We start from the raw sequence: 26,060 nt of genomic DNA, 5'->3' as shown, positions 1-26,060 counted from the left end.
CGGGTGGACAGGATGGCTGATGATGAGAGGCTGAAACGACCGCTCATCGCCTTTCCCAACATCCAGACATGGAAAAGTCTGCCGCCAGACGAATGGCAGGCGTGTTTAGATGTTTGGCTGCTCGGTTTAGAGTATCGACTACGGCTGTCCGATGATGTCTTTCGCACTCTGGAGGCAAGCTTCGGGCAAAGCGACCTCGACTTCGTCAAGTCGTACTTGAAAGCCCGCCCAGAGCAAGCCAAACTGGAACCAGGTTCGAAGGAAGCACGAGTCCATCAGAGAACATATTTCTTGCTCAGGCGCCTTTTGCTGGGCACCCAAATAATTGTTGATGGCGGTTCACAGCTTTTCATTGACATTGTCATAGGATCGAGTTCCACATTCAATGTCAGCGACTTTCCTCGACTGGTGGCGGCCATAGCAAAACAATACCCGAAACAGTTTTCTGCCGGAATCGAGTCATGGAAGATCAATGGTATCAAACGATTTACGAGTCGCAGCAATGAACCGGAGTCTATGCATGCGCTGCAAGAGATCAGCGGGCTTCTTCGTGCTAATCCCGAAAGCGGCCTCAAACTCATGGCTGGGGCCGACTACCTCGAGGCTGTAATGGAGCTGTATCGAAACCTTACAACATCTTCAGAGGCAGACACGCACCGCCGCATCATAGTCGAACACCTCTTTCAGTGTCTCAGAAGCCTGATGTCAGACAAGACCAGACATCCGGCGCTTCTGATCGATCAGCTGTACGTTATGAGGACGGATGCAGATCAATTGGGTGCGAAGAAAGCAGAAATCAGAACTCTTCTGAGTGAGCTTGTCTGTACGACAAACTTTCTGCGTCATCTCGCTGGCGATCCGGCGGTGATGGATACTAAGCGGGGGCAAGATATGTTGGATGCTCTTATGGCATACCGAGAACAGACACGACAGCTCTTCCCGGTGCCGCCTCGACGCAAACGGCAAGTTGACAAGGGCAAAAGAAAGGCTGACCACAGTGAAGAGATGCACATTCATCAAGCTGCGCAGGTCTCGCAGATAAACGAGCTGTTCCCTGACTTGCCTGCGGCTTACATCATGCGATTGCTGGACCACTTCAGCAATGACGTTGAAATGACTACTGCTGCACTACTGGAGCCGGCATCGTTGCCACCTCATCTTCAAGACGCAACAGCCGAAACCCCGGAGTTGCCTGTAGCCCAGCCGTCTCAAGCCAAAACCAAAGCAATACCTTCACACGTTCCAAAGAGACAGAACAAGTTCGATAATGATGACTTCGACAGACTGCAAATATCACCTAGACAGCTGCACAAAGGCCGCCGGAAAGTGGACCTTGACGGGTCATTGCCAGACGAGGAAAACCGGCGCAAAGCAGCGACCCTCGCCGCGCTCGCGGCCTTCGAGACTGATGACGATGAAGCAGATGATACGTATAACGAAGTTGACGTTGGAGGCAGTGTAGATCAGAGTGTCGATACAGACGAGCGAAAGGGCCAATTCGAGGAGATCCTGTATGCAGCATGGAGAGGCAACACCACGATCTTTGCCAGGGACAGCAAGACACGAATCAGTCCGGTGCGGCAGGACCTCAAGCGACAAACCGGCATGAGTGACGAGCAGATCGAGGGATGGGCTATCATGCTGGCTAGGGATCCGGCCATGCAGCGACGTTTGCAGCAGAAGTATTCGGCGGTGAACACCTTCCGTGGCAACCAGCGCAAGGTCGATTCGACTAGCTGGCGCGGGTCAGCCTCGGCAGAGAACTCGATGGACGAATCGGATGATCACAAGGTAGACACTGGCGATGAGAACGCCGGCAGCGGAGGAGTCTCTCCGAGCAACAGTACTAGAGGTCGTGGGCGTGGAAGAGGCGGCATGGCGAGTCATGGTGACACACCGACTGATCGAGGCAGAGGTCGAGGACGGGGTCGAGGAGGACGAGCGAATCACAATCGACGTGAGGGCCGAGCACGGAAAATGGGGCGTGGCATGGGAGGTGCTGCACCATGAGAGAAGACTATTGCAGTCTCGTTCGATATAGCCTCGCTCTAGTCAGACCGTTTTCATGACACAACGTTCAAGACGTGTTATTGACAACGAAGTTGCTGGAGACTGGTTCAGTGAACAACAATATTCCTTTTTGCCGAAGAGTGAAGGCCCACTTACGCTACACATCATTGCACTCCATCGTGTCTCCTTCGATCCTCTTTGATCGTTCGCATGGTCACTCGATCCCGCGACTGAAGCCGAGCCGGAGCGGTATCGAGCGTTGCCTCAAATACAGTTGCCTACTTCCAGCCTCTACCTTTGCCTACGCTAGTCCACAAATGGCCTAGCGCTAGCTGTTCCTGCCTTCTTACCATATAAGCGGTGTCTAACCCAGGCAGCATCACTTTTACAAGGCAACATCTGGAAGTCGACGCGTTCTACAACACTTCGGGTAGCCACTCTCCGCCGAAGCTTGAGGCACCGCGTCCAGGCTATCCCTGACCATACAGCAGTCACTTCAAAGAAGAGATCGAGTGTCGCGCGATCAAAGTTCTGCAATCGCAAAACAGCATCTTTGCAAGCAAACAGCTTCGCAGCAGATTGTGTTTTTTTTAGCAAGCACACAACTGATTCATACATCTGGGCTCCGCTTATACCCGACACGTGGGCAGGGTGGACTCAAAAGATCTTGTGGCTGATAGATGAAGTCTTCCAGCCACTTCGAAGTTGTCCTCCGTCAAGTTGCGATCTGCAATGAGAAGATCTCGTCGTAAGTCTCGGGCAGGATAAATTGGCAATGCAGGGCAGTGGCGGCCAGGTGCCATCCGATTACAGCACTTCGAATGTTCTCCAGGCTCTCGAATTAATCCACACCCCTACTACCAAGAACGAAACTCGGAAAGAGGCCTCGAAATACCTCGATGGCCTGAGATCAAGTGAGCATGCCTTGCAACGCGGCTTGGAGCTGGCGGCAGAGCAGTCGCAGCAACCACTTGTCCGACACTTCGGCTTGTCCTTGCTGGAATATGCGGTCAAACACCAGTCGCACGAATTCGATGATGCCCGAAACGACCAACTACGAGCATGTATAATTGATCTTGGCCGGAACATCAGCAACGACGACCCGGTGTTCATTCGAAACAAGATCTCAGAACTATGGGTCGAATTGGCGAAGAGAAGCTGGGCACTGGACTGGCACGATCTGGACTTCTTACTATGCGAGTTCTGGGAGCAAACGTATATCTACAAAAGCTTTGTTTTGGCGGTCTTAGAGAACCTCTCGGAGGACTTGTTTGTACGCGAGGATCCTACCGCCGTTCTACGAGGAAGTGATCTCAATACGGCACTGGTCGAGATCTACACTCCCCGATCGAGCTACGATGGCGGCATCAGGATAGGGAATACTGTACATCACATGCGACATGGCGATGAAGGCTGGCTGGTACGCATAACCAAGTTCCTTGAATCATCTCTAGGCAAAACGACACACGAGGCCGAAGAGAAGATCACGATATCGAAAGCCATAATGACGCTTCGATCTGCCTTCGGCTGGATAATGGCTTCTGCTATCGAAGAAGCAGGCTGTCTTCTGGTGGTCTGCAACTGTCTCGTCAAGAACGATGAAGACATCATCATGGCGGCCGTCGATGCTCTAATCGCCTTGTATAATCGACAGTCGCTTCAAGACGGGGAGATTCGTAGTCTCGTCTACCCTCTGTGCCAGCCAGGAAGCGTCAGCATACTGCGCCAAGTCTACGAGTGGTCAGTCGTTGGATTCGAAGAGGTCATCAGCCAACAATATGCAATTTCGAAGAAAATGGCAGAGCTGATATCGCTATTGTCGGACCTGTTGACGAAGATTGCACCACCCGAAATGTCCAGCTTGGACGTCTCGTCGTTCTTGGACTTCCTGATAAGCATTGCTAAACACGACAGTCTGATAGTGTCGATCGCAGCCATGCATTCTTGGGATAGACTGCTCAGTATGAAGTCTTGGCGGCGAACAGATGTTGTCTCGAACTGCGTACCGGCTTTGCTCGACGTCGTTCTCCCGCGGCTGATCCAGTATGATCAGATGCCGGACGATACCGAAGAGCCTGCTGTGCTCTTTGTGACGGAAGAAATCGAGATTTTCCCCGAGCGTCAAGGATTCTTCCTGAACTACCGAAGATTGTGTGGATCCATCATCGAATGGATCTGCTATGTTCATCTTGAGCAAGCCGTTGACTTCATCCTTACACAGCTGAACAACAACATGAGCTCCATAAAACAAGCAGATGCTGGACTAGATTTCTCCACCTACAAGAGGATCACTCCGCTCCAACTTCGAGCCGAGTCTCAGTGCTCCATCGCAGAAGCTATGCTGAGAGGCCTGGACAGATATATGTCGGGACACAGCACCGCTGCAGAAGAGCATCGTGCCACTGGCGAGCGTGGTTTGGATAAATGCCGAACATGGCTGCTGTCCGTGCTCTTGGAGCTCCGGTTCAATGATCCCTCAGTTACACAACGACAGATCAAGTTGGCTGTAGAAGTGTCGAACAAAGCTCTACAAAGCGACAAGGCCTTCGCTCTTGGCGTAATGGAGCTCATATTGAGTGCTTTCACGCCCACTCGTCCAGAGTTTCCGGCCTATTCGGATGCTGTAGTGGACTTGTATGGCTTCAGTATTCAAGAGCTTCGGCGTCTTGTTGTGAGCCATACAGAATACTTCGCGACGTTTTACGACCAACTAAGCAGCAAGTTCGGCGAGCTCGTCGGCAGGATACAATTCGAGCCACGGATCCGGACCGACATGAATTCGATATTGTTCTTGATTGTTCAACGCACACCTTCAGCTGACATTGAACAGCAGCGAGATCGGCTTTGGAGTTTTCTAGAGCCAGTGTTTGCGGCATGGAACAGTACAGCAACTCAGAACGCAGTATCATCGTTCGAGCATTATTGTCATTCGCAAGGCTTTGATCAAATCGGGTCATTCCTGTCAGCTGCTAATGCCGCACATATTGAGGACTGGACTACCGTTTCCACGAGTCAGGAAGGCCAGAGATTGCAGCAGGAGATGGGTGACGCCTTTGCTAGCCTGCCACTCCGGGAGACAAGGGTGCTTCTAAGCGCTTCAACTGATCGACTGGAGCAGAATTCTGTCACGCATAGGATCATCGGCGATCTCTGGACCCCATTGATTTCACAGATCCTGCATGGTGTGCTTCAGATTATGAGCTTCAATCATAGATTACACGACCCATCAGCGTGGCCGAACATGCCGCCTGATCTGGGACCAGTGGTACGACGGTTGATGCGTGATCGCTACTGGCAGTCTGGCATCTCAGAGGGCTCCATGAACGAGTTTCACTCCAAGGTCAAGAACACGAAAACGACTTTGGAGGGCTTTGCATCGTCGGTCAGGGGCAAGGTGCGGACTAATCTAGAGCAATGCTATAGCATTGTGCACACGTTAGGCAGGCTCGGTGAACGGTTCTACAGCATGCCACAGATCCCCGAAAGCATCGCCGAAGCTATGCTATCAACAACTGGACCTCTCAGTCCACACCACTTTTCGACACTGTTGCTGATGCTGCCAAAGCTTATTGAGGAGTGCCCACCAGAAAATCGCCAGCATTTCCTTACTCCAATCCTTGCGTCGCTCCTCCACCAAATCACCTCGAAGCTCTCAAGCGAATGGGACAAGATCGATCATCGCAAACAAAATGCACAAGAGGGGGAGAACCTCAACGACGAGATGCGTGAAGACTCGGTGCTGCGTCAGACAACCTACAAGGCCGTCAACATGGTCTCACTATGGCTCAGCCCACGCAGGGAGCTGCAGCTGAGCGTCAAGAAGTCCATCGTCAATGGCGCTCACCTGACCAACGGCAATACCTCACAATCGATGGCCGACTTCATCTTGTCCAACCAACAAATCCTTGAGCACTTGTGCTCTTTACCACTCGCTCACTCACCTTCAAGGACACCAAGGCCACTCAGACCATGATCATCACCGCACAGCGACTGGTCGCCGCCTTCGCCACCGACTACCCTCTCCCCATTGAGACCACCGCGCCGGTACGTGAATATATCTCCGAGGAAATGCTTAAAGCCGCCATCACGGCCGTCAACGACGGCTACTTTGCGGACTATCAGCAATACTACGCCCAACTGGTTGCCATGATATGGCTCTCATACGGCCTGCCAAGCCATATTCCCGCCGCCAATGGCCAGCCAGCATACGAACGCCCCGCACTCACACAGACGCCGCGAAATGTGCTGATGAGCCTGCCCAACATGTCCGAGGAGAAGGTCGACGCTGTTGCGGCGGCACTGGTCAAGGAAGGCCTGAATGCGAAGCCGAGGAAGCTCAGATCAATCGTGATGCACTTACTAGAAGGGGTCAGGGGCGTGAGGATCAGTGACCTGGGAAAGATCGATACAAGAGCCCAGCAAAGTAGGATTCTGGAAAAGTATAAGCAGCGGGAGAGTCTGAGCATGCAGGGCGTGGAGGAGCGGGCTAGGGATGATGGGGGCGGGGTGGATTTGGGAGGCGTTGCGGATATGTTTGGCGCAGCCTAGAGGGCATGGACGATGGCGCGTTTCGAGAAATTGCATTAAGCATGGGATACGCCTAGTCTTGTGCATGGTGCAATGAGGTGGTCACAGTCACTGCTGCCCGTCTCAGAGCCTTCCTCGTCGCGCACGCGACCATCCTACCACTTCTCGATACTCGTCCTGATATCAACCTCAAACGTGAAACTACGCTTACTCTGCTTGTGTAGACTCCAGTAGGTCTCCGCGATATCCTCTGGGTCGATCTTCGCCTCTGTAGCCAAATGCATACGGTAATCAGTACGTCCTGGGATATCGATCGGGCCATCGATGTTCGCCCATGAGACATGGACACCTTCCGGGCCGAACTCCTTTGCGAGAGAGATTGCAAGAGCCCTTTTGGCAAAGTTCGAAGAAGCAAAGGTAGCCATCTTCGCATTCGCTTTGACTCCTGCGGTCGCGCCAGTGAAGATGAGTGTCGGCGGATGTTTTGCCGAGGCGTCCTTTGCGTGGTTCAGTAGAAAGGGGAGGGCCTGCTGCGAGAACAGAAAGCCGCCCTTCCTGTGGTCAACGGGTCAGCGTTTGCAGTGCGCTCTCTGCTGGCGAAGAAGCACGTACTGGCTGACCTCCCACCCTGAAGCAAACTCCTCCTGCGTCACCTCCAGGAATGGCTTGCGGACAAAACCGCCTGCAGCATTGAATACCGCAGCGGCACATTGACTGCCCAGTTGTTTCTCGATCTCGGTGAAAGCTTTCTTGAGGCTGTCTTGGTTGGAGACATCCGCGCTGATGCCGATTGCCTTGCCGCCGTCCTTGTTGATCTGTTCTGCGAGGTCTTTGAAGTTCTTCTCGTTGCGAGCGAGGAGGACTACGGGGTATTCCTTGGCGAATCTACGGGCGACAGAGGCTCCTGTTCCGGGGCCGACGCCAGCGACGACGGCGAAGGGTTGAGACGCATGATTGTATGCGTGTGATACTTCTGAATGAATCGAGATGCGGACGGTGTTTCTTACATAGTAGGAGGCATATTAACGCTTTCGTCATCCCGAGGTCAGGAGCTGATTACAAATGAGCTTTGCGGACTGATCACGACATTGCATCGTCTTCGTGTAGGTCGGGCCGCCATTGTCACTTGTTCCGCAACGATATGTCACACTATTCAACATGTCCTTGGGAGCAGTGGATGGTGCACTCTGGCTTCGAAATAACAAGGAGTCTGACCGCTGAGTTTGATGTCGCTGTTCACGAACACTACTCAGCTCCCGGTCAAGATTGACATGGTCGCTATTTTTCAGCTTGATACTGCGAATTGATGCATGAGTTTCATGAGATCCCTATCTTTGCGCCATGATCAAATGAGGTAGCCACGGTCACTGCTGCCGTCTCTGAGACTTCCTTGTTGTGTATAATTTTGCGTTCGCTAATTCCACCACAATGCCTTCCTCAGTCCTGCGTCCTTGCCGGCGCAGCAGCGAACGTCGGCCTTACAAATCTGTAGCACACGCATGTCAGCAAGTTATGTCCAACAATGGTCCTCTCAGCCTCTCCCAGATGTTGCAGCTGTGTACTGTAAACCTCTTTGTCGAAACCGCGGCTCTGCCTTCTCCCAGGACCACGCGTGTGACCCTGCCCAACGCAGAACCACCGAATTCTCCGGAGGAAAATGATTTGGCACCCTCCTACTTCCCTCCATCACACCCAACACAACATATTGCAACACAGCAAAGGAAACCAGACGTACCGATCCGAGTTGTAAACCTTGGTATTCCCACCCAACAACTCCCTCTCCCGCTTTTGATCCGCATAGTACCGTCTGACCTGATCCCGGTCCTCTTCTGCTTGTAGCACTGGTGTCAAATGTATGCGCGCCCAGGCCTTTTCGCGGCCGTACTCGATCTTCTCGCGCTGGCCGTGAAAAAGATGGTACCAGCCGTAGGACATGAAGCCGCCCATGATGGCGAGGTACCAGACTGGGCGGAGGCCACGGGTTGGGATGTTGCGCTGTAGAATGTTAGTGAGAGGCCGCTGCTTTGTGTCGTGGGAAGGTCGTGGGGTGTGGGTAGGAGGGGGCTGCATCGGTAGGTCGTACTTTGTACTGGACGGCCTCGTAGCCTCCGGTCGGAGGGAGGTCCTGAGGCATGGTGGACGATAGTTGTCGAGCCTGCGACGACGACGGAGGGAGGGAGGTCGCGCGTCGAGCTTCGTGAGGTGCACTTGCTTCACTCCGCGAGTGCAGTGCGTTGGAGCTCGAGGTTCACTGGTCACGTGAATTTCCCCAGATCTTGTGCCAAGCCGCTAGTATGTTCAATGTCGAAATGTAGTACGGTTCTCTACGGACATGAGGTTCGTACTATGAGCATTGCCCAGCGTTACGGATTTCAGCAACCCGGTCATTGGAGTTAGAAATAGCGGCCTGGCTTGCAGGCAGCCTCCCGACATGGAGGAAAGGGATGTAGCCGAGGAGAGCGAAAGGCCGGCAAAGATCAGAAAACGTTCACACCCATCTGGAGCAGAGCAGCCGGCAGCGTTACGACGAAACTCATCGAGCGACATCGACTCACAGGAGATCATTGTCTCTGATGAGGGCAGTTCTCGAGATGGCGAATCCAAGCAAGCAGAGCCACCGACAGTAGCCCAAGACTCAACACCCGGACCAGAGAACGGCACGACAACCACCACCAAACCCCTATCCAAGAACCAACTCAAGAAACAAAAACGCCGCGACGAATGGGAAGCCGGACGAGACTTCCGCAAAGCGAAACGAAAACAGAAAACTAAAGAGAAACGTCAACGCAAGAAACTCGCCAACGAAGAAGCCGCCCTGGCCACAGCTAATGGCACCTCACCTCCTGACCCAACGCTCTTCCAGCCCAGGAAACCGCGTAACCCAGTCCAGCTCCCAATTACACTGATTATCGACTGTGGGTTCGATGAGCTGATGATGGAGAAGGAGTACATCTCCTTAGGCTCGCAGCTGACGCGGGCGTACTCGGACAACTCAAGGAGTACATTGCAGGCGCATTTGGCGGTCAGCGGATGGGGAGGGAGGCTGAAGGAGAGATTTGATACGGTGTTGAGCGGACACTATAAGCAATGGAGAGGGATGACGTTTCATGAAGAGGGATTTGTGGAGGTTGCGGAGCAGGCTAAGGGGTGGATGGAGGGAGCGGATGGTGCGAAGGGGAGGAACCCGTTGAAGGGGGCTTTTGCGCGGTATGCTGTGGAAGCAGAGGCCGCTAATAAGGAGGACCCGAACGAGCAAACGGGCGTGGACAGCGAAGCATCCGGTGAAGTGAATGGGCACGAAGAATCAACCTCCACTGCTGGTCCATCGGTACCACTTCCACCCCGAGAGACGATCTACCTGACAGCCGACTCCCCACACACCCTTACCCACCTGCACCCCTACAGCACCTACATCATCGGCGGAATTGTCGACAAGAATCGTCACAAGTCCCTCTGCTACAACCTCGCGCTCTCCAAAGGCATCAAGACAGCGAAGCTGCCGATCGGAGAGTTCATGCAGTTGCAAAGTCGGTCTGTGTTGGCGACGAACCATGTGGTTGAGATCATGCTACGGTGGTTAGAGAATGGCGGGGATTGGGGCGCCGCGTTGCAGCAGGTTATGCCGAAGCGGAAAGGGGCTGTATTGACGAAGAAGGAGAAGCGAGCGAAGCGGAAGGAACATGGGTCGACTGGTCCTGCGAAAGCCGGAGGTGCGGTCGAAGATGACGAAAGCAACGATGAGGGTGCGGACGAGGACAAGGGCGATGTTGTGAATGGGGATAGTGATGCCGAGGATGATGAACAGGAGACGGAGGAGGCAGACGCTCACGACAGGGCAGGGAGTCATGCTGCTGCTGGCGGTGTAGAGAGCGCCGCGAGCATCACCGTCGACCAACCCGAAGGCACTATTGATAGGACCTTCAGTAGTAGTAGTTGAGGGGTTCAATATAAATGCACACCACCAGATGTCCCCTACCCACCATTCTCTTCGTGTCTCGTGTGCGTCCTCCTGTTGAAGTCCATCCACCGCATGCCTCATGGCTCATAAGAATCTCGAATGAGCATCACGGCTGTCATGTTGGTAGAGTCCCCGATCAAGCTGGTGATCAAGGCAACATGCAAGATCCCTCTAGATCGGCACTTTTCCCGAAGCGTTCCTCGATTGCGATTGGACAATCTGGCAGATCTCCAACTCCACCACTCGGCAAAAGCGCAGACGTCATGCTGCGATTTGCTAGCGGGAATGCTCATGACGCCTTTTTCGGTGCCATTTGCTGCGGCTCTCGTGTGTTGTACCCAGGGGCTAAGGACATCTGTCTGGCTTGGTATTTTGGGTAGCCAATCGCAACCTACCAAGAGTTGTTGCTGCCACGAAGGATGGGCGTTGTGTTATGATGTAGCTATCGTGGTCTGAGGATATTGAAGGATGTAGATGTGTATATAGAGGAAGCTCATGTTCCCGAAAAAAAGATACTCCTCTTCATCATAATCATACAATTCATCAATAGCACTCAGAAGTACTGCCGCAAACTCCCCAAGCATCGAGGCAAACCCTGCTGAGCCAGCACACTGCCGTACACATATATGTCATAGCCGACCCATCAAGATGTCTACCATCGAACAGCCAGGTTACGGCAATTGCCACGCCCTGAGCGACCAATGCTCAGTCGAATACACAATCTACGGCGCCCTTTTCAATCTCCCCGCCATGCTCTTTTTCAGCATCCTCTTCTTCCTGATTTTCCTCGTCCAGATCTACTACTTCATCCGCTATCGCACAACCTCCTTCTCAATCTTCATCTTCCTCGGCTCCGCGTTCCAGATACTCGGCTCGGTCAGCCGCGTCGCCATGCACTTCAACCCCTGGAACATGTTTACTCTGTCGCTCAACATTTGTTGTTTGTTGTGGGGACCGACGTTCGTGGCTGCGGCGATTAGTATTTGTTTTAAGAACATGCTGCACTATGCGGGCACACAGTACTCAATCCTGCGGCCGGGTTTGATTCCATGGGTGTTTGTGGGGACCGATATTGTGAGCATTTGTATTCAGGGTGTTGGAGGGATTATTGCGGCTGTGACCTCGGGCAGCTCCAACTCGGGCTCGTCGTTGTCGAAGGTTGGCGAGGGGTTGATGATTGGTGGTGTGTGCTTTCAGATTGCGAATATGTTGGTCACCGCTGGGATCATGCTGTCGGTGTGGCGGCGGTATCAGGCTGCGAAGAAGAGCGGAGATGTTGCATCGTCAAGGTATACCCAGGACAAGGAGGTGGATTCGGCGGTGCAGAAGAGGTTCACCTGGTTTGCTATTGTCGCAGCGGTGGCGTTTCTGTGTGTCATTATCAGGTGCTGCTATCGTGTGGCGGAGATGGCTGGAGGCTGGGCGAACCAGATCATGAGAAATGAGGTTGCCTTTTTGGTGTTGGACGCGACTATGATGGCCATCGCTTTGTTGGCGGTCACGATCTTCCATCCCGGGAGGTCCTCCCCAGAGATGCGAAACAAAAACAAGCAAAGCACCGGCGATGTTCTGGCGCGCGAAAAGTCAGGGAATGAGAGCAGCGACTCGGAGTTGAACGTTGTGGCGGGTGATGGGCGAAGCTTTGTTTGATCTGTCTTCCAGCGGGAGTAGTGTTAGGTCTTGCAATGTTGTATAAATTGTACCATTACCTGTTCGAATCTGACCAGTTTCATCGTGCATTCATTGTTCACCTCAAATTCGGCTTCGCGAGAGGGGCTTCAGGAGCACAAGTAATACCGGCGTCGAGCTGTAGAGTAGCCTTGTGGTCGTTGAGCCCATAGCGACGGACAAGTTCTTGAGGTCGAGCCTGAGCATTTCAATGAGTCTGACAAACTGCCTGTTGGTAAATGTGAAATCGCCCTGGCATCACGACTACATTCAGGGGTGGCCGTCACGTTCAGCATGCCTGCCGTGACCGGTAGTACCCTGAGTTGATCAGAAGTGATAGCCAGGAGAGTCGATCCAACCTATGAAGCCATCGTCGTGCATCACGTCGCGGGTATACTTGGATTCGACCTCAACGGGCGTTAGTCGATCTCACCCAGTGACTTACAGCCCGACAGCTCGGTGAAACCCATTGAGTCGATTACAGCTGACACGGATTCGAGATCGGTACGACGCGACCTCACATGCAGGTGCAACATCCACCTGTCCACAGCAGTCTTTCCGTGAACGCATCCAGGCTGATGTTGCTTGCTGGCGCATTGAAAAGGCGGTGCCAGGCTGTTAGATGATGAGTAGGCACTGATCGAGCATGGACACGTAGGATGATAAGTCAACACCCTCCTGCTTTGGCATTGCCAAGTTGCAGCAGCCGACGATCCCGAAGCTTCACTGGCTGAGCTCCACCTTAGCTGGTGAAAAGCGGGGCCAGCGGTGTTGACTGACGTAGCAGCCTCTTCTTTTCGTCTGCTACACCACAACCACACTGACACGACCAGCTGCCATGTGATGCAATAAACAGGCCATTCAGTCTTGGAAGCTCAAAGTATCTTTACACCATCATTACGCCAGTCCAGGTTGTGATCTCATACCCTGGCTGGTCTTCAGCTGCAGGCATATCCTTCTTCCGAGTCCCCGTCAGCCCAGCTATTCGCATCTCTAGCTCATCTCTTTACATCCATCGTCAACATCAAGGGCAGCTCGTCGCCATTCCCTGTCACATCTACAGCGTCGCCAAAGCATTAGCGTCATGGCAGGCAGTGCGTACATTGCGACTTGCGACAGTCCAAAGTGCTAACATTTTTACTAGGAGGACTATTTGGGCTTGCGTCCCTCATCCTCATCGCAGGCGGTGTCCTGCTGATGCTCTTCATCCTGCTCGCCGGAGCCATCGACGGGAATCCGGTTAATCGCTGGTACCTCCTCGAAGCGGATGTGTCGGGCATCCCGAATGCGCCGAACGGTATTGCAAGATGGTCATACTGGAACGTCTGCCCCGTTGACGGGGACCGAACGGCCTGCGGCGACGCAGACTACGAGAAGGTGCACCCTGCCTTCCCTCTGGATCCGGCTAGCCACAGGACTTTCGACACGACTGTCAACGTTCCCCAGAATTTCGTTGACAATCACGGCTACTACTTCTACCTGACGAGGTTCATGTTCGCATTCATGCTCATCGCGCTGTTCTTTGCTGTCATGGCCTTGTTCACTGGTCTGCTGGCCCTCTGCACACGCATCGGCGCATATCTATCTGGGCTTCTTGCTTTCATCGCCTTGTTCTTCCAGCTCATCCAGGCATCCCTAATGACGTGGGTACTCCAGTCTATCAGACAAGGAACGAATACTGACATCGATAGTGCCGCCTACGTCAAAGGCCGAAACAACTTCCGTGATGCCGATCGGAGCGCGAAGATTGGTCAATATGCCTTCGGTTTTGAGTGGGCAGCAGCAGCTTGCTTCCTCCTTGCAACGATCCTTTTCTGCCTTGGCGGCCGAGGCGACAAGAATACCAAGACCTATTCGTCAGGGCGCCGCAACTTCTTTAAGGGCAAGCGCAGCACCAGCACGCGCAGCCGCGGAAGCTTCATCAATGGCAACAAGGAGTACTCGACATGAGCCAGCAGCTCTGAAAACAATCAACCAACCCAGTCATCATGACTGTCATATCCCTCCACGACGATGTGAGGGCAAGCATTGGCAAGGTCGACATCACGCGAACTTTGTCGAACGGTCTGTAAACGGCCTTTGAGCCTCAGTGCGACCACAGGCGTTTATGTTTCCCACGATTTCAGTCGGCGTCTGCTTGTATCGACTTTACGCAAAACCTGATATCCGGATTGTGTATAATTTGCATGAGTATATATAATGTAAAACTTATAATCTCTGGAATCATGGTTCCCTGGCGTGATATTTGCAAGTGCAGTGTTGCAGATCGCCTAGCCTCGTGAATCGCATACGAGATCGCGTGGATGCCTTTGCCGAGGCCCTAGGTACAAGGGATCTTGGCCAGCATTGCACCTCAGAAGGACCATCGTTATAGCCTGCTGCTGAACATCTAACACGCCGCACACATCCAGTGTGTGTGGGAGCGGTACGTGGAATGATAAAGTGGCCAAAACACGCACGGCAGGTACGATCCGTCTGCATACCTCTGATTCGTGCCATGCGAGCATGTGGCGGCACTAGCGTGCTGAGTCATTGCTATGTCGAGGATCAGGGCTCAACTATTTTACACGGGTGAACCTTAGACATCTGTCTGGCAGCATGCCGGGCTCAAAATTCGGCGCCGTCGACCTTGTATTCTTAATACCTGACTGACTACTTTGGATTCGACAGGCCTCTCTGCCACACAACACTTTGGACACCGAATCAAGTGCTGTTTGACACCAAGATGCTGTCGATGGGCATTGTCTGATCCTGGCACTAGGAGAGGCGTCCGTAGTCCCTTTTGTTCGACTCTCAACGGCAACACCGCAAGAATGGCGGATAGTCAGCAGCAACCCAGCCTGGCGAAGCGATCCAACATCGCGATTCGACTATGGAAGAAGCTCGACATAGCACCGGTCATGCTTCTCCTGGCCGCAAAGGGTGCTCTGCCGGCGACGATAGCACTGGCAGCATATCAGGGAAAGGGGTGGGCTGAGATTTATACCACACTGGGCTATCTTGTTGCGATCATTGGCACTCTAAGTCTTTGCTTTCAACCAAGGGCGAAGTACCTTCAGATGCTCATCACAAATGTATTTGCGGCATGTTTGGGAGCGGCTCTGGTGTTGTTACAGGTCCGATGTGTGGTGTCTGCTCGAGCCTCTCATCCTGCCGGTAGTACAGGCCAGTCAGGTGCACCGGAAGCGCCAATTTACGATACATCAGCAAACACGACTTCTGCCGTCTTTTTGATGTTTTGGGTGTACCTGGCCAACACGTTCAAATCTGCTCGCCCACAGCTGATGATTTCAATGATACAGTTTTCTATTTTCGTGGTTGTAGGCTCGATCTACGCGCCTAACTTTCCAACCATGGAAGCTGGTCTAATTTTTGTTCGCCGACTGCTCATCACTTTCCTGACCGGGTACGCCTTAGCCACTGCGGTCTCATTGTTTATTATCCCAACAACTTCGAGGGGCATAGTTACCATGCAGATGGGTGGGTTCACCAAGTTGCTCGGTGGCTGCCTCCAGGCGCATGGAAACTACATGAGGTCCGTCCGTAACACTATTGATTTCAAAGGGGAAGCAAGTCCAGAAGAGAAAGCAGCAGCTGGGCAGCTCAAAGGCTTGCTGGGAAAAACAAACGAGCTAATGGGCAAGATGAAGCTGGAGTTGACATTCGCCCGTCGGGAGATGGCATTTGGGAAGCTACGGCCAGAACACTATTCAAAGATCTTTGCAGACTTACGGGCTGTGTTCTTGCCAGTCAACGGTATGACGACTTTCCTGGGCATTGTCACATCTCTCCGAGAGCACACAGTCACGTATGCCGACGATCCATCTTTGAAAGAAGCATTGGCAGTTGTCAAGCGCCTAGAGGCTGATGAGTGGGAGGAAGTTATCGCTATCTCAAAAGATGCATATGCCGACTACCAGAAGGCTTTGCTCGCAGGGCTCAAACACGCCGCATTACAGCTCGAGTTCGAGAAGCGCCCAAAAGTGAAAGGCAACGCAGACATCGAGAAAGACGCAGACCAGATTCCGGCGCCCGGCACCATGACCTTTGCTAGACATCTCGAGGATGAGCTCTCCAAGTTCGCAGAGCATCGGGTTGCGATCATCCAAGACTGGGCAAAGGCGAAGAATTTGAATATCCCAAAGCATTTCTGGCGCAACGTCGTTGAGAGGCCAGGGATAACGAGAATGAAGACTACTATGGCACGGGAGAAGATCAATCAGCATCAACTATACATGATGCTGTATCTCAATTTTCTCAACATCGCAGTTGGACGCGCTATTTTGAAGCTCGTCCGCACCGCAGATGGCTTAGTGGAAGACGGCACGATGAAGAAGCGACGATTCATCTTCCCAAGCTGGACGCGAATCAGGGAGCTCTTCTCAGCAGCTGTCTTGCCTCAAGACGCGCAAACACTGGCAACCGACGACAATGGAGGTAACAACATCTACCTTGCGATGCCTTCCAGAAAAAGAAAAATCCGGAGCACCTTCCGCCAACAAACTTCTACGAGAAAGCGACCGATCACATCAGAAAAATACCAGCCTTTCTCCGCTCCAGCCACTCCCAGTTTGGAATTCGCGCTGCCCTTGCAACGATCTCAATCGGTATCTTGGCCTACCTCCGTCAGACACGTCCCTTCTTCCTTGAACAGCGTGGTCTCTGGGCACTAGTTATGGTCGCCATCAGTATGGACCCTCATGCTGGCCAAGGTGTCTTTGGCTTTGTCCTCCGCATTGCCGGCACAGTGGTCGCAATGGTCGCATCCATCGCCATCTGGTACGCATGCGACCACAAAGCAGCAGCCATAATCCCTGTCTTCTGGGTGTACATGACCTGCTGGAATGCGGTCCTGCTCAAGCGAATGGACTTATCAATGATAAGCATGATCAGCAGTATAACTGTGATTCTCATCATTGGCTATGAACTCCAGGTTCATGTCATTGGCTTGAAAGCCGCGACAAGTAACGGTCAAGCATTTTACTCGATTGCCTTGCTGGCCGTGTATCGACTTACCGCTGTCTGCGCCGGCCTGTTCGCTGCATTCGTGTGGACATACTGCCCCTACCCTATCACCACACATGGAGCTCTGCGCAAGGACGTCGGCTCTACGCTGTACATCCTTGCCAATTACTACTCCTGCGTTCACACCACTATGGACGCACGCCTCCACCTCGGTCCTGCGGCGAGTGGCTTGCCTCCATCTCACCCAATATCGAAGCTCGACGCAGCACGCCTCAAGGTCTTTGGCAAGGTCCTCTTGATGATAAATCGACTGCATACGCACTCGAAATTCATAGCATTCGAGCCACCCTTTGGCGGCAAATTCCCCCGCAAGGCCTATGCCGACCTTATCAGCAGTATGGAAAGGATATTTGCCTACATTTCACTAATCGAGTACTCTTCGAACGCGTACATCCGCACGGCAGACGAGATCCGCCTGTCCCGCGCACCGACCGAAACTGGCACCGCCGCATCAACGTCTATCTCAAATGCCGTAACCCCAGAGGCCAGCCACGAACAAGCCCCAGCCGCCGACAAGGACATCCTCGAGAAGAACGACAAAGACTCTCACTCCTCCCAAGACACAGCAGGCGGCACAGCACCACAATCACAGTACGCCTCATCACCAGAAGCAGAAGAAGCCTGGCTCCGCTCCTTCCGCCACTTCGCCGCCTCGACCTTTCAGCGCGTCACCTCACATAGCCTAACATCCACCCTCTGCCTCCTCTCGGCCGCAATAAAGGATGGCCAGCCCCTACCACCATACTTCAAGCCGCCGAAACCGCTTGCCTCGACCGCGTTTCCGGACATGATTGACCAGGGTGGGAGGAAGGTCAAGACGGTCTCGAGAGAGGGCAGGGAGGAAGAAGAAGATTTACTGGATATTCAGCATGTCAGTCATCCGGCGTTCGCGGCGTTTGCGGTGGGAGAGGTGGCGAGTGCTTTTGTGAGTGCAGAGCTGAGGAGGGTGGTGAGGGAGGTCAGGGGTTTGGTTGGGGAGGGTGAGTCTTTTCCGTTCTTTCCCGTACAAAGGGAATGGTGTGCTAACGATGTTCTGCAGTTGACTTTAGCTTCCATGTTGTCGGCACGGAGCATGACGACGAAGAAGGCGAGGGCAAGCCGAAATGGTGGGAAGCGATGGAGGGGAAAGAGAAGCATGCTTGACACGAATTGTTGAAATTGTAGGGTCTTTCTAGCGGTCTTCGTTACGCGCGGATTGTATCAAAATTCGGGCTTGATGAAAAGCGAGATACTCATCCAACTTGATACGCTCGACCATGATTACTTCAGCATGCTCGACTGAGCCGACCCCGAGTTCACGAGTCCAGAGTCGCCCAGGTCTGCATGACACTTGACGGCTTGGCCCGTGGACTGAATTAACCCTTGTCAGTATCGCCTGCAGACAGGTCACTCCACCAATTAAACAAAGCCCGCGCCAGTAGCCTGCCTTTCGCACTGTCACTTTGTCACCGCGGCTGCCCCAGACAGTTGAACTGCCTTGTTGCCTCCAAACATCTTCTTTCACAGTGACACTCTTGGAGTGCCTCCAAGCAGGCATATAATCCCCACTCCCTCCCCAATCTTCCTTCCTTCCTCCTTTCCTCAAACCACACCCAACACCCAACCACATCTCCCCCCCTCAACTCCTCCCAACAGTACACCCTTTAGCACATAGCGTGCACACCATACTCACACCTTCCTCTCCGCATACCACCACCACTCCAACCACCAGTCCTCAGAAAGCTACCAGGCTTCTCTCCGCACACGTTTCGTGTCTCGGCACCCTTCCTCTCCTCAGTCTAACCCCACACACCTCACAACCTACTAACACAAAGCGTCGGAAGAAGATGAAAGAACCACTCGGCTTGGAAAGAGCAAGGAGGCTTGAGGTCATTTCGGAGACCGAGACAGCTGAATATAGCCTGGCTAGAAGGTGCGCGCCGCTCGTTCTTGACTCTTTTTTTCGGTGTCTGCGTGTTGGGCGGGCTCTGGGGGCGTGTGTGGTTTCGGATTAGGGGTACCAAGGGAGTGCCTTTTTGGTGCGGTTGGTTGGGGCTGGCGGTGGTTTTTCGGTGGAAGGTGTAGGTTTGGTGGCGGGTTTTCATCTGGTGAGTTGTTGAGGGTGTGGGTGCGGTTGGGTTTGGGTGTGGTGCCGGCTCCCGATCCAATACTGGTCTTGAGGAAGAGATCGTCCCGGCTCGCGTTCGTGGTATACTCGAGAGGCAAGCGGATTGGCTTCGTCCAATCTACCGACCTTGATGAAGAGATCGGCTCGGCGCGGGCTTGCGGTAAACTCGAGAGATCAGTGGGCTGGGTGCCGGTGAGCAGGTGTCTCGAGGACGAGAGAGGGCTGCATTTGGTGCTTTTGCGCTCTGCCAGAGAGACGCTAGATTCCTCTCTGAGGGTGTAAGGGTGCTGGCTGTGGCTGTTCTCCAGAGATACCTGCTCCGCTGTCGTCTGTGTTGATGACGGATGGTGGTCTTCAGGGCTTCCAACCCTCGCGCTGTCCAACAGTGCATCAGAGGACCGCGTATTCCTGAGACGTGGACGACAGCCCTTTCTTTTTCATTGTTGCTTCTGACATGCTCAGAGCACCGGGGAAGAAGTTCATCCGCTTGCCATTGTGAGAAAACTCCGTGAAGAAACCGAGATGTCCTGCCGCCCAACCCTATCCATCCAATGAACCAACTCCTCACTTCGCATAATAGCTAAACCACGTGCCCCTAACCGCCCCGTCGTCCATCACCGTCTTATAATTAAACACCGCACAATCAACATGATTCCCCACATTGAAATCCGTCTCCGATCGAACCAACGTCCCCTTCGACGGCGTATCCCCACCAATGCCCGCCCGATGCACGCTCCACTCCATATCCTTACACTCCTTCAGCAAATACTCCCCCGTAGCCTCATTATCCTGATGCTGCCCCTCAAACGCCCTCGCGATCGTATACCTCAAACACCAAAGTATCGGACTCAACGAGCCGCCCGCAGGCCGCGTAAACGCCCCAGCCTGGTACAGCACTCGCTTCACACCGTGCTCACGCATCGCGGGCACGAGCTGCTTCATGAACTGCGTGACGGGTTGGTAGCCGTTGACTTGGATGGATTTGTCGCCCAGCATGACGACAACATAGTTGACGTCTTTGACTAAGGCGGAGAAGTTGATGTTGGGGAGGTCGGTGATGGAGCTGGATCACTTCGTAATTGGGCGGGAGCGGGGAGCGAAGTTTGGAGGGGTTGCGGACGAGGCAGCGGACGGTGTGACCGTGGGAGAGGGCGTGGGCGGTGAAGTGTGCGCCGGTGCCGCCTGTGGCGCCGAGGACAAGGAAGCGCGCCATGGCTGGCTATGTTGTGGGTGTTCTGGGCTGATTAATCAGTGACAGGTCAAGAGTTAAAACCTCTGCGTTGAGTTGTACTGTCATAGAATGAGTTCTGTTGTCAAAGTCAGTGGCGAGCAGAAGCTCAGACATCATATATGTTCTTTAGCACGGTAGCGAACGGCTGTGGGATGGACAGTCATTAAGCCGACCGTTTGAAGTCATGCTGTGATCGGGTCTCAATACGACGACACCCGAGACATCGAGACGACTACCTACATTCCTGGACGCAGCATGGTGCCATTTACGGCTTTTAGATTTGCGCATGACAGAGGCCGCCTCAGAAAACACACCACGGTTGATTGGCGTACCTGGGTTCTGCAATGAAGTTGGTTGAAGCAATACGCCCAGGGGACTAATGCAGGCTTTGATGACGTCCGAAGTGCTTGAAACGAGTATAGCTGTCGGTAAATCCGTGGTTCGTGCTGGGTTCAGGGCACTGAAATACGAGCGGAAGGAAGGTGGGTGCTTCATGGTTTGAACTCTAATTTGATGGCGGGCGTAAATGCCATCGTGCTCCCGATGCTAATCGACAACGTTATAGACATGGCTAACCGCATGAGTAGAGTCTAGATGAGTAGCAGCGCGCTCGCTGTACCTATGTAAAGGGTATCAAATGCTGTGAGCGCAACAGCAGGCGAACATAAGAGAAGGTGAGAGTGCTGTACATCAGGCCCCGAGCAATACGCCCTGTTGTCGTCCGGCTTCCTCGACGACCTGTTCCTTTGCAGTTGTCCTCCCAGGACTGTACCGTCTTGACTCGAGACACCTTTCAAACACCCCGCCTAAACAAGGACATACAAACTGCACATCATAGCCAGTCCCAATACCATGCTACACCAAAAAGCGGCGTTGTTGAGCACCCAATTCCCCTTCAGCAATGGACTCCGTTGAACAGCCACGATCGGTAGCTGCAACATCATCGCAAAGAAGCCATAGCCTCTCAACTTTTTGGTGATACAGCCCATAATCAACTCATGCCCAAGCGCCGAGACCAGGAAAGTCACCGCCATTGCAACGCCATTCGAGGTGTAGTTCAACATACTGAAGTAGACATGCCGCCGAAGGAAGTGATACACAGGTATGTTCCATTCTCGGGAGAACTCCAGCCAGTCTGTGCTGTTCCACCAGTCCGAGTAGAAGTGACGGTCGGCGAAGCAAGTGAGCTCCGCGAAGGCCCCCAAAACATATTCCCAGATGACAAGGAATACGAGCAGGAATGTGATCATGAAAGGAAAGAGGAGTAAGCTGACGGTTTCCGCCAGAATCAGAGACCGATCACTCAGTCGATCCGTGGTCCTAAGGCGAATGGCACTATCCGCCAAGATGGGTGTGATGAACTCTTCTGAGATGATTGTCATCAGGAAGATGCAGCCGAACACAGCGAGAGTCTTCCAAAAGACCTCCAACCACCGGATGCCGGAAGTGCGTGGGTATTCAAGTTCGTAGCAAAGCGTCGGGCAGAGGGTGTAGTCGGCATAATTCCATACAGTAAGGTTCTGTGGAAAGGTGACTTGTCCCATTGGCGATGTGAGCTCGAAGGCCAGGTCTTTTCGCAACTTTGTCAATTTCTCGTCGGACTCCTGCTTCTCAATTATCGCATCGTTGAGTTCCACAATCCGGTTAGGAGACGATGGGTACTTGTAAGCGGCATCGTATTGCTCGTCTGGCTTAGGCTCGTCCAATGCGTGCAATCTGCGTTCGGTTTCGGAGAGATGGCCATTGTAGAATGCGTACGAGTGCATTTTCATGAGAAAGGTCAGCGTATGCAAGGCGAAGAAGACTTGAGCTGTCCATGTCCAGTTGAGCAGGAAAGGCAGTTGTGTCCACAGTGCCAGCCACCCAAGCTCGTAGATCGACTGTATCCAGAAGCCTGCATTGCGCCATTGCAGTACCTTCGGACCGCTGCGGAAGAGCCTCTGGAAGGGCAGAGACAGTCCAGTGCTCACGACCATGGCAACATCGGAAAGCGCCAACGCAATGACATTCTTGGACAGTATGCGGTACACTTGCACTCGTAATGGGTAGCCAGTTTCTTTGATGTTCCGCAGGACCGTTGTGCCGACCAGGATGGTCAGTCCGACCCAGAAGAGCACGAAGAAGCCGCGGAAGTCTGCATGTTCGCTCTTCGGGTCGAAGTGTGAGACCCGCGCCGTGTATCTTATGTTGTGGAAGAGTCGGCCTGCTTTGGCCTGCGCACGAGCGTGCTTGCGTGCAGATGAGATGGACTGCTTCGACGGAGGAGCATCCTGTGGTACAGGTGTCGACCGTCCACTAGACACTCCGGAAGGCGGATGATCTATGTAACCATTCGAACTGTTGCCGTTGACGATTGAGGTCTCGCCAGGTCGCTTCGGACGTGGACGGAGGATCTGGTCGGGGCTAATATCGCGCCCTGAGGACATATTCTCTGGGGGGCGACGTCGAGGTCAGTGGTGCAGAGACAAGGAGGTCATAAGCTGACTTGAGATATGAATACTAGCACCGCGCCAACCGTGGAGCGAAGCGAGGTAGTCATACATCATTCGGGTCTAGGCATAAAGATTACTCTCTTGACCTGTCCTCGAGTCGTAAGGTTCCCGAATCCAAGAGAAAAGTCGCCAAATACGTCAATTGTGAACCTTGACAGCCCCGAACCGCCGGCACTCGACCCAACGGGCCTTGCGGGCTTGGAGCGTGACCTTCACCCTACGGTGCGGCCTCTTTTGCGAATCTGGGGAACGACCAACTCAATTTAAAGCACAACGACAAAGGGATTCAGCCAGGACACGCAGGCAGCCATCATTTTACGAACATTGACGATAAAGCTGAGTTGGTCTCCTATGGAATGATGGGGACCAGACAGATTTACGCCGCCCTTCTTCGCTGATTCAATAGCCCTCCCCCTGCTCAGTCATCTCACGAGCCCCTCCGAAGCATAGTCGGCCAACATGAGTTCCCTAAAAGCATTCATCCGCAATGTGCGAGCCTCCAAGACTATCGCCGACGAGCGAGCAGTCGTCCAGAAAGAGAGCGCCGCCATACGAGCCAGTTTTCGAGATGAGTCGAATGATTCGAACGTCAGGCGAAACAACGTCGCAAAACTGCTTTACCTCTTTACATTGGGTGAGCGGACACATTTTGGACAGATCGAATGTCTCAAGCTGCTCGCCTCCCCTCGATTCGCCGATAAGCGACTGGGCTACTTGGGGACGATGCTTCTGCTGGACGAGAACCAAGAGGTATTAACACTTGTCACGAACTCGCTACAGAATGATCTCAAGCATTCGAACCAATATGTTGTGGGACTTGCGTTGTGCACGATGGGCAACATCGCTTCTGTGGAGATGAGCAGGGACCTATTTCCAGACATCGAGAACCTAGTCTCTACCGCAAACCCATACATTCGCCGGAAAGCTGCGCTGTGCGCCATGAAAATCTGCCGGAAAGTGCCAGATCTCCAGGAGCACTTCCTTGAGAAGGCCAAAGCGCTACTCAACGATAGGAACCATGGAGTACTCTTATGTGGCCTGACGTTGGTGATCAGCATGTGCGAAGCAGAAGAGATGGAGGAGGGCGACGAGGGTGTCATCGAGATGTTCAAACCAGTCGTGCCTTCGCTCGTCCGCATACTCAAGAATCTGCAGAGCTCAGGTTATACTCCAGAGCACGATGTCTCGAACATCACAGATCCATTCTTGCAGGTGAAAATCCTGAAACTACTGCGTGTGCTCGGCCGAGGCGACGCGGAAGTCAGTGAACAGATCAACGACATTCTGGCCCAGGTTGCGACCAATACGGATGGCTCGAAAAATGTCGGCAATGCTATTCTTTACGAGGCGGTTGTGACCATTCTCGACATCGAGGCAGATTCCGGCTTGCGAGTGTTAGGTGTCAATATTCTTGGAAAGTTCTTGACCAACAAGGACAACAATATCCGCTATGTTGCGCTCAATACGCTCCTGAAAGTCGTGGCCATTGAGCCAAACGCGGTGCAGAGACATCGCAATACGATTCTGGAATGCTTACGAGACCCCGATATCTCGATCAGGCGGAGAGCGCTGGATCTGAGCTTCACCCTCATCCGCGAAGACAACATCAGAGTACTAATACGCGAGTTGCTTGCATTCCTGGAAGTCGCAGACAACGAATTCAAAGCTACAATGACAACCCAGATCGGCATTGCCGCAGACCGATACGCGCCCAGCAAAAGATGGCACATTGACACCCTACTCAGGATTGTTAAGCTGGCGGGCAACTACGTCAAAGAACAGATCATTTCGTCGTTCATTCGACTGATAGCTACGTCACCTGACCAACAGACCTACGCTGCGCAGAAGCTATACTCTGGCCTGAAGGCAGACATCACGCAAGAGGCCCTGACTCTGGCTGCGACGTGGTGCATAGGAGAATACGGCGATCTACTTCTCCGTGGCGGTTCCTACGAAGACGAAGACTTAGTCAAAGAAGTCCACGAATCCGATATTGTTGACCTGTACACGACCATACTGGATTCAACATACGCCTCACAAATAGTGACTGAATACATTGTCACATCATCAATGAAGCTGACAACGCGGATGTCTGACCCATCTCAAATCGAACGAATACGGAGGTTGATGGCGTCACGGACTTCCGACCTCAGCATCGAAATACAGCAACGAGCGGTCGAATACGGCAACATGTTCGGCTACGATGGCATTCGACGCGGTGTCCTAGAGAAGATGCCTCCGCCAGAGATCCGAGAGGATCAAAGAGTCCTCGGTGAAGCGACCAAGCCTGCTAAGGACAAGCGGAAAGCTGCTTTGAAGGACAAAACGAGCAAGCGCGCAGCAAAGGCTCCTGAGCAAGACATGCTCCTAGATTTGATGGGCGGCTCAGACGCGCCTACATCGATAACAAGTCCCACGAACGGACAGCAGAACACTGCCGATCTGCTGGCAGATATTCTTGGTGGCGGCAGCAGCAACGTTGCTTCACCTCAGTCGCAGACACGATCGCCTCCACCAACTCAGTCCAATACTGATTCGATCATGGATCTATTCGGCAATGGTAGTGCGTCAGCACCGAAACCACAACCAACAGCCAGCTCCGGATCGCCGTCTCACTCAGTGTACAACAAAAATGGCCTCCAGGTAGAAATGCAAATTTCTCGAACTGCAGCAGGCGCACAAGCACTTGCCAGGTTTCGGAACACGACAGATCTGTCAACACTTTCTGGTGTTGGCCTACAAGCCGCTGTGCCAAAGAGCCAAAAGCTGACATTGCAAGCCATCAACAAAAGTACACTCGGTGCTGGAGATGAAGCGACGCAGGGTATGAGAATCGTCGCTGCGGCAGGGGTAAGTCTTCACCACGTTCATGCTTTGGCTCAGTGCTGATTGATATAGGCTCTCCCACCTAAGCTTAGGCTACGTCTGAAGATCAGCTACACTGGCGATACTACAGGCGCTGTCACAGATCAGGTCGACTGGACTGAGCCGTAGAACTGCTCCAAATTCCTCGGATTTCTACCTAAGCACCATACCTAGGTA

At 53.2% G+C, this 26,060-nt stretch overlaps 9 protein-coding genes across 9 annotated transcripts; 7 read left to right on the top strand and 2 right to left on the bottom strand.

Annotated features, from left to right (window-relative positions):
• Positions 1-12: 12 nt before the first annotated feature.
• Positions 13-2,041, top strand: AB675_8580 (CUE domain-containing protein 3; the record flags this gene model as incomplete). The annotated part of the gene is made up of 2 exons (XM_018149037.1): positions 13-1,843; positions 1,914-2,041. 2 exons carry the CDS (start codon positions 13-15, stop codon positions 2,039-2,041), a joined length of 1,959 nt encoding a protein of 652 aa, XP_018004301.1.
• Positions 2,042-2,785: 744 nt separating this feature from the next.
• AB675_8579 (uncharacterized protein) lies at positions 2,786-6,558 on the top strand (the record flags this gene model as incomplete). Its single annotated transcript, XM_018149035.1, has 2 exons — positions 2,786-5,839; positions 5,959-6,558. 2 exons carry the CDS (start codon positions 2,786-2,788, stop codon positions 6,556-6,558), a joined length of 3,654 nt encoding a protein of 1,217 aa, XP_018004286.1.
• A 134-nt stretch (positions 6,559-6,692) lies between these two features.
• Positions 6,693-8,671, bottom strand: AB675_8578 (putative oxido; the record flags this gene model as incomplete). The annotated part of the gene is made up of 4 exons (XM_018149034.1): positions 6,693-7,092; positions 7,150-7,539; positions 8,273-8,532; positions 8,621-8,671. 4 exons carry the CDS (start codon positions 8,669-8,671, stop codon positions 6,693-6,695), a joined length of 1,101 nt encoding a protein of 366 aa, XP_018004367.1.
• A 297-nt stretch (positions 8,672-8,968) lies between these two features.
• AB675_8577 (tRNA (guanine(9)-N1)-methyltransferase) lies at positions 8,969-10,474 on the top strand (the record flags this gene model as incomplete). The annotated part of the gene is made up of 1 exon (XM_018149033.1): positions 8,969-10,474. One exon carries the CDS (start codon positions 8,969-8,971, stop codon positions 10,472-10,474), a length of 1,506 nt encoding a protein of 501 aa, XP_018004737.1.
• Positions 10,475-11,143: 669 nt separating this feature from the next.
• On the top strand, positions 11,144-12,145 carry AB675_8576 (Sphingoid long-chain base transporter RSB1; the record flags this gene model as incomplete). Its single annotated transcript, XM_018149032.1, has 1 exon — positions 11,144-12,145. The coding sequence occupies one exon, from the start codon at positions 11,144-11,146 to the stop codon at positions 12,143-12,145; it is 1,002 nt and encodes a 333-aa protein (XP_018004222.1).
• Positions 12,146-13,247: 1,102 nt separating this feature from the next.
• On the top strand, positions 13,248-14,113 carry AB675_8575 (Protein SUR7; the record flags this gene model as incomplete). The annotated part of the gene is made up of 3 exons (XM_018149031.1): positions 13,248-13,257; positions 13,308-13,806; positions 13,855-14,113. The coding sequence occupies 3 exons, from the start codon at positions 13,248-13,250 to the stop codon at positions 14,111-14,113; spliced, it is 768 nt and encodes a 255-aa protein (XP_018004382.1).
• Positions 14,114-14,976: 863 nt separating this feature from the next.
• AB675_8574 (uncharacterized protein) lies at positions 14,977-18,331 on the top strand (the record flags this gene model as incomplete). Its single annotated transcript, XM_018149030.1, has 3 exons — positions 14,977-16,770; positions 16,794-18,168; positions 18,228-18,331. 3 exons carry the CDS (start codon positions 14,977-14,979, stop codon positions 18,329-18,331), a joined length of 3,273 nt encoding a protein of 1,090 aa, XP_018004437.1.
• Positions 18,332-19,093: 762 nt separating this feature from the next.
• AB675_8573 (putative sterol O-acyltransferase 2) lies at positions 19,094-22,952 on the bottom strand (the record flags this gene model as incomplete). The annotated part of the gene is made up of 3 exons (XM_018149029.1): positions 19,094-19,670; positions 19,864-20,358; positions 21,349-22,952. The coding sequence occupies 3 exons, from the start codon at positions 22,950-22,952 to the stop codon at positions 19,094-19,096; spliced, it is 2,676 nt and encodes an 891-aa protein (XP_018004509.1).
• Positions 22,953-23,477: 525 nt separating this feature from the next.
• Positions 23,478-26,012, top strand: AB675_8572 (AP-1 complex subunit gamma-1; the record flags this gene model as incomplete). Its single annotated transcript, XM_018149028.1, has 2 exons — positions 23,478-25,868; positions 25,917-26,012. The coding sequence occupies 2 exons, from the start codon at positions 23,478-23,480 to the stop codon at positions 26,010-26,012; spliced, it is 2,487 nt and encodes an 828-aa protein (XP_018004281.1).
• Between the last annotated feature and the right edge of the window lie 48 nt (positions 26,013-26,060).

The sequence above is a fragment of the Cyphellophora attinorum genome (assembly GCF_001299255.1).
Source record: "Cyphellophora attinorum strain CBS 131958 chromosome Unknown Contig3, whole genome shotgun sequence".
Lineage (NCBI taxonomy): Eukaryota > Fungi > Ascomycota > Eurotiomycetes > Chaetothyriales > Cyphellophoraceae > Cyphellophora > Cyphellophora attinorum.
This window is presented reverse-complemented; position numbering and strand designations above follow the sequence as displayed.